Source organism: Molossus molossus, unplaced genomic scaffold (assembly GCF_014108415.1).
Source record: "Molossus molossus isolate mMolMol1 unplaced genomic scaffold, mMolMol1.p scaffold_m16_p_13, whole genome shotgun sequence".
In the NCBI taxonomy this organism is placed as follows: domain Eukaryota; kingdom Metazoa; phylum Chordata; class Mammalia; order Chiroptera; family Molossidae; genus Molossus; species Molossus molossus.
The window spans coordinates 54,162,648-54,169,654 of record NW_023425348.1 but is presented as its reverse complement, the minus strand read 5'-3'; the positions used below and the strand labels follow the sequence as shown (position 1 = coordinate 54,169,654).

Genomic DNA, 7,007 nt, shown 5'->3' with positions numbered 1-7,007 from the left:
CAGGAGTGTCCCGAAGGGCGTCAGGGCCCCCGACACGCCGGCGTCGGGGAGGGGCGGGGAAGAGAGAAGGCGTTTTCGCCCCGGACTCGGGTGGGAAAATAAGGAAAAGAGGCGGTTCCTCCACTGGGGCCTGGGGCGCGGCTTGGAGAACAAAGAGGTCGCGGTAGCCCGGAGGTGCTCAGATGCTCCGCACGCACCTCGGTGGCTCTGCGAACCCACCCAGGGCTCCGCCGCCTGGGCGGAGCGCCACAACCTACGAGCACGCAGACTTCTCGAGTCCAGTTCGGCCCTGCAGGACCCCAAACTCTCTCTGGTAGCACCCAGGCATCTGCATTCTAAACGAGGGTCCGCGCTGACTGGGGCCCTGGGAAGTTTGAAAACAATCGCCTCACGTCTGACAGCTCCTCGGCCTCACAGCTCAAACGAACCCAGCGCCGCGCCGGCTAGGCCACGCCTCCACCGCGCCGGGTCCTTTCCTCTGGTCCCGCCCACTGCTCGGCGCGGATTGGTGGCAGGGAGCAACTCTGGCGCTTATTGGGCAGCGGAGGAGTCGCTCGCGGAGTCGGTAATTTCGGCTGCTCCAGGGTGCTAAATTTATCTTCAGAAGAGCGACCGCGCCAGCCGCGAATCGGATGTCTGTGGAGGTGGCATAGGCGATATCCCTGAACTGAGAGCGTCACCCTGTCCCCGAACCCTCCTTTCCTGTTTTATTTTTCATTCCCCGCTCCTCCCTCCTCACCCCAGTCCGCGACGACTGGCTCTTGACCCTGTCCAGGCCTCGGTGAAGGTGAGGACCGGAGCGGCCGCGGCGGCTGAGTGGTGCGCTCCGAAATGGCCGCTGCCTGGAGCTGTCTAAAATGGCGGCCGCAGGCCAGCTGGGGACCGCGGCGCTGCTCAGCAGCCCAGCCGCGGTGGACCGACCTCTCCGCCGCAGTAGAGAGAGTGTCGAGTGCTGAGACGTGTCCGTGCGGACGTTAGCCGAGGCGGCCGTCCGCCCGGGGACGCGCGAGAGGAGTTGTGTAGGCGAGGGTGGGCCCCGACAGGAAGCGCACCCAGATGTGGCGGTCTGCGGGCGTCGCGCACCAGAGGCGAGGAGGAGCTGAGGGATGGCTGTCACGGGCCACACAGCGAGGTGGCCGTCGCTGAAAGCATGCAGGTGCTGGAAGGGGTGTCCCGCCCCACCTCCTGCCCTGGAGGGTATTGTTCACAGCTGGAAACGCCGGGGGGTGGAGGTGAAGGGGTTGTGCCACCTTTCCGTTTAACCGGAAGAAACAGAAATTAGGGAACCGCCCCCGCCCTTTTCGGTGAGTGGAGTAGAAACTTTGCTCTCTAGGGAGTCCAGACTTTGTCCTCAAGAGATTCGGGGAAGCCCCTCCAAAGAGGTGGGGTTGAGCCCTCTCCTGAAAGCGGGCTTCCCACTCCGTGTGCCCTCTGGCAGCAGAAGAAAGGGATCCTAGTCTTTTAGGTCCACCAGCACTTCCACGAAGTTCCCTGTCGCTGAATCCACATAGGGACTATGGAAAGGGGATCTATGGCTCTTTTGCTCCCAATAGTGGAGAAGTGGGGCTTCCTGCTGCTGTGAATTTGAGATCCTCAGCTTTCTGGCAATTGTAACCCGTTTCTCCCTCTTCTACACCATCCAGCTCCTGGTAACAGATATTTTAGTGCCTGGGAAATTAGGAGTATGCAGGGGCACACGAGTTATGGCTGGACACGTGGGCTCTGCAATCGAACTTTTTTGGGTTCTGTTCTAAGTTCTTAAAAGGCGTGTTAATGAAGCACCATGACTTGATTTCTCTCTATTTGTTCATCTCTAAAGTGGGGTTATTAATAGTCCCTGATTCTCAGATTTGTTTTGAGTATTAAATGAGCTCATCTATATGAGGGATTTAGCAGTTAACTAGCTCATTGTAAACAGTGATTACTCAGTATACACTAGTAACCTTGGAGATTGGTTATTGAGGGAACGAAATGGTTATAGCAAAAAGGTATATTTCATGCAACACTTCCATGTATAGATTGCTTCTATTTTGGATTACTTTTAACGCTTAGTTTTAGAGAGAGTTAAGGTGTGGCTTTACTTTTCAAAGTTAGCTTTAGTTTTTGCAAGTTTTTAATGTGTTTCTATGAAGTCAGTGAGTGGGTAGGGGAGCATCTCAAAACAATGAAATTACCAGGGTATTAAACAGGACAAAACTTTAGCATATTTACTTTGTTAGGCATCTTCTGTTTCAGTCCAAGATCTGCATTGCAGTGAAGAATCATTTGCACTGCCTGGATCTAAAATAAGTTGTAATGGATGGTCAACTTAGTGATATGTAGTTTAGTGCTGCTTTTGCAGTGTCTAATTTTAATTTTTCTCATTCTAGGCTTTTGGTTACTCCCCTTCTACCCCATCCCTTAATTTTATTCTTTTGAAGAGGCTGCATTTCAAGATGCCACCGTGGACATTGTGATTCCAGAAGGGAGTACACCTCATTTCAGGTATCTTACCCTCTAGCTATTAATAGGAAAACCATTTTGATTCAGGATCTAATGTGAGAATACAAAGCTTACTCTGTAGCCAAATCATAACATTTAAATCAAAAGTAGCTGTATTTGGATAGACACTAAATTCCTATGTCTTAACTTCTAAAGCTAGTAGTATTCTTCAGAGGTCCTAACAATTTGTATTACCCTTCCTTTTAATTATGCTTTTAAAAATTATATGAGGAATAAACCTATTAAAATTAGAGTTTTCTTTAGGTCTTGGTTATTTTCATTAATAATATAATAGGATGCAGAGTAATCAGTAAAATACATTACTTTGAATGAGTCTTAATATGGATAATATAAATATGTAATTTTAAGTTTAGAGAAATAGTGGCTAACTTTTGGTCTACAGTTTATTTTTCAGTGTCAACACACTGAAATAAACTTAGGATACAGCAAAATTCTGTGTCTTGCAAAATTTGAACTGTTTGTGTGTTTTTAATACAGCTCATTAGTTACTAGCCCTGAAAGGGGCCTTCGGATATACAATAGTATCAACAATGAATGTATCTAATGGCAGTAGACATTAGAAAGCTAAATGAGATTCCAAGATACCACTGAGAAGGGGTTGGTAAATTATGCCCTGTGCTATTTTTATAAATAGAAATTTGTTAAAACAACTGTGCCCAATTTTTTTTTTTTTACATACTATTTATGGCTGCTGCTGCTGCAATTACAAAATTAAGGAGTTGTAACATATATGGCTCATAGAGTTAAAAACATTTATTACATGGCCCTTTACAGAAAAAGTTTGCCAACCCCTGCCATGGGAAATATTCTTCAAGTTCCTTTAAAAACCTGCTTATCGACTCTTCATTATTTCTTAACTCAGTAGTTCCCAAATTGTGTTTTATAGAATACTAATATTCTCTAAGTTAATAAGTGTTCTGAGAAAAAAGGTCAATGCTAACAATAGATTTTTTAAAATAGTTTATTTTAAAATATAAGTTTGAGACTACTAAACTCATTTCTATAGCTTTTATTTTTATGTGATAATCTACCTTTAAGAAAAGGTGTGCCATACCTGAGAGCACCAGGAAATCGCATGAGAGATCATCTGATAGACGAACGTGTGATGTTCCATCTGCGCATTGATGCATAGGCAGCATTTACAAATTAACTGATGTGTTGCTATATATCATCTCTTTGATGATTGCTCGTCTTCTGTGTATCCTGTCTTATAATTTCAACAAATTTGTGATACTCGATGTTTATTCTAAACTAACCATGTTTTGTACCACAACTACATTGCCTATGGATCTATTGCCGAAACAAGGAAGTCTTAAACAAGAAGTAGAATCATTTTATCAAATTGTGTCTGAATCAAATGATCAAAAAGTTGGAATATTACAACATGAAGACCAACAGTTGCAGCCTTCAGTTTCTAAAAAATCAGAAGATGAGCTTTCCAGGGTCCAATTTATGTCCAGTTCCAACAAAATAACATTTAGTAAAAAACCAAAAAGAAGAAAATATGATGAAAGTTATTTATCTTTTGGATTTACTTACTTTGGAAATAGAGATGCACCTCATGCTCAGTGTGTGTTATGTAAGAAAATTTTATCAAATAGCTCTTTGGCCCCTAGTAAGCTTCGAAGACATTTGGAAACTAAACATGCTGCATATAAAGACAAAGACATAAGCTTTTTCAAGCAACATCTTGATTCACCTGAAAATAATAAACCCCCACCACCAAAAATTGTCAATACAGATAATGAAAGTGCTACAGAGGCATCATACAATGTAAGTTACCATATAGCCCTGAGTGGAGAGGCTCATACTGTTGGAGAATTGCTTATAAAACCTTGTGCAAAAGATGTTGTGATGCGCATGTTTGATGAACAATACAGTAAAAAAATAGATGCAGTGCAACTATCAAACAGTACTATTGCACGCCGAATTAAGGATCTGGCTGCTGACATTGAAGAAGAGCTTGTTTGTAGGCTGAAAATTTGTGATGGGTTTTCTCTGCAACTAGATGAATCAGCTGATGTTTCAGGACTTGCTGTGCTGCTTGTGTTTGTTCGTTATCGTTTTAATAAGTCTATTGAGGAAGACCTACTCTTATGTGAATCTTTGCAAAGCAATGCTACTGGTAAAGACATTTTCAACTGTATCGACAGTTTTATGCAGAAACATGAAATTGAATGGGAAAAATGTGTTGATGTTTGTAGTGATGCTTCTAGAGCAATGGATGGGAAAATTGCTGAGGCTGTCACCTTGATAAAGTATGTGGCTCCTGAAAGTACCAGTAGTCACTGCCTATTATATAGACATGCACTGGCAGTTAAAATAATGCCTACAACTCTGAAAAATGTGCTAGATCAGGCAGTACAAATCATCAATTATATTAAAGCTCGACCACATCAATCCAGACTACTAAAAATTTTATGTGAAGAAATGGGTGCCCAGCACACAGCCCTTCTTCTAAATACAGAGGTGAGGTGGCTTTCCCGAGGAAAAGTTCTTGTAAGACTTTTTGAGCTTCGCCGTGAACTGTTGGTTTTCATGGATTCTGCTTTTCAGCTATCTGATTGTTTAACAAATTTATCTTGGCTGCTAAGACTTGCATATCTTGCAGATATTTTTACTAAATTAAATGAGGTTAATCTGTCAATGCAAGGAAAAAATGTGACAGTTTTTACAGTGTTTGATAAAATGTCATCATTGTTAAGAAAATTGGCATTTTGGGCCTCATCTGTAGAAGAAGAAAACTTTGATTGTTTTCCTACACTCAGTGACTTTTTGACTGAAATTAATTCCACAGTTGATAAAGATATTTGCAGTGCCATTGTACAGCACCTAAGGGGTTTGCGCTCTACTCTGTTAAAATATTTTCCTGTAACAAATGATAATAATGCTTGGGTTAGAAATCCATTTACAGTAACTGTTAAACCAGCCTCATTAGTAGCACGGGATTATGAGAGCCTGATTGACTTAACATCTGATTCTCAAGTGAAACAAAATTTCAGTGAACTTTCCCTAAATGATTTTTGGAGTAGCCTAATTCAAGAGTACCCAAGCATTGCAAGGCGTGCAGTTCGTATACTTCTTCCTTTTGCTACCATGCACCTGTGTGAAACAGGGTTTTCATATTATGCTGCAACAAAAACGAAATATAGAAAAAGGCTTGATGCTGCACCTCATATGCGGATCCGACTTAGCAACATTACACCTAATATTAAGCGGATATGTGATAAAAAGACACAAAAACACTGTTCTCATTAAAATTGAAGGGTTTTGCATGTCTCGTGATAACCAAATATAAGAGGAAAATAAAATATGATGTACTTTATCTCTGGCATTTTGGGATTTTAAATAAAAGTATTCATGTCTTTTATATTTCTTAGATTTTAAGAAAACTAGGAAATCAAAATTTTAAACGTATTATTATTGGTATTTCTTCTTCACATTATAATTTTATAAAATTATGGTCTTAATTTTATTTTGATTTACAAGATAAAGTCCCAATTACTTAGCATATGTACCTCTTTAGGATCTAATCCCTACCAATCTTTCAAGCCATGCCTACCCTGCAGCCCACCAACCACATAGAATGTCTTGTCATTCCCTAAACATCACACTGTTTCATGCTTTCAGGTCTCAAAAAACTATTCCTTCCCCTTCTTGCTTCCTGACAAATTCCTGTTTGCTTTTCAACACTTTGACTTAATTTATCATAGGTACTTTAATTCTCTCTATCTTTCTATTTGGGGCTTATTTTTGTGTCTGTCTCTACTGTGACAGCTTGGAAGTCTCATGATTTCCAGTTGGACTGAGCTCTTACAGGTTCTTATCCAGCTTTGTATCTCCATTATTGGCAAAAGACCTACTAAAGTGATACTCAGTAAAGGAAAAAAATATTGAGGGTGAACAACAAAAAATGGAATAGGGTATGGTGGATTATATGTGTATATTCTGCATGTTTACAGAATGCAGCCGTTTGTGATTTTAGCTCACTTATTCTACTACCTAGAATTCAGTGTGGTATTAGGCAGAAGTCACTAAGAATGTCATATCTCTGATTCAAACCAAACTACTGGGGAAGATGGGAGGGTATATGAACATTTTCAAATATCTTTGTTTCTCAATTCTCTATACATTATTGCAAATTCCAGACACTAGTCTAAATTAATGAGACTTTACTATACTTGAAGATGAGTAGATTCAAAACCTCTATTAATTTATTCTTAGAATACTATGAAAGCCCTGCCCGGTTTGGCTCAGCGGTTAGGGCGTCGGCCTGTGGTTCAGAAAGGCCCATGTTCAGTTCCCACTAAGGGCACGTACCTCGGTTGCAGTTTGTCCCCAGCCCTGGTTGGGTCACGTGGGAGGCAGCCACTCGATGTGTTTCTTTCACGTCGATGTTTTTCTCTCTCTCTCTCCCTCCTACTCTATCTGAACAAAAAGTGGAAAAATGTCCTCAGGTGAGGATAAAAAAAAAAAAATACTATGAAGAATTTCTCACTGACATT

General features: G+C 41.6%; 1 protein-coding gene across 3 annotated transcripts; it reads left to right on the top strand.

Annotated features, from left to right (window-relative positions):
• The first annotated feature begins 528 nt into the window (after positions 1–528).
• ZBED5 (zinc finger BED-type containing 5) lies at positions 529–5,825 on the top strand. Of its 3 annotated transcripts, none has more exons than XM_036260239.1 (3): positions 529–787; positions 2,370–2,484; positions 3,541–5,825. In XM_036260239.1, the coding sequence occupies exon 3, from the start codon at positions 3,682–3,684 to the stop codon at positions 5,758–5,760; it is 2,079 nt and encodes a 692-aa protein (XP_036116132.1). In that variant the 5' UTR covers positions 529–787; positions 2,370–2,484; positions 3,541–3,681; the 3' UTR covers positions 5,761–5,825. The 3 variants fall into 3 exon arrangements, with proteins under 3 accessions (XP_036116132.1, XP_036116133.1, XP_036116135.1); XM_036260240.1 differs by having other exon boundaries at positions 3,509–5,825; XM_036260242.1 differs by having other exon boundaries at positions 529–1,156.
• The last annotated feature ends 1,182 nt before the right edge of the window (positions 5,826–7,007 follow it).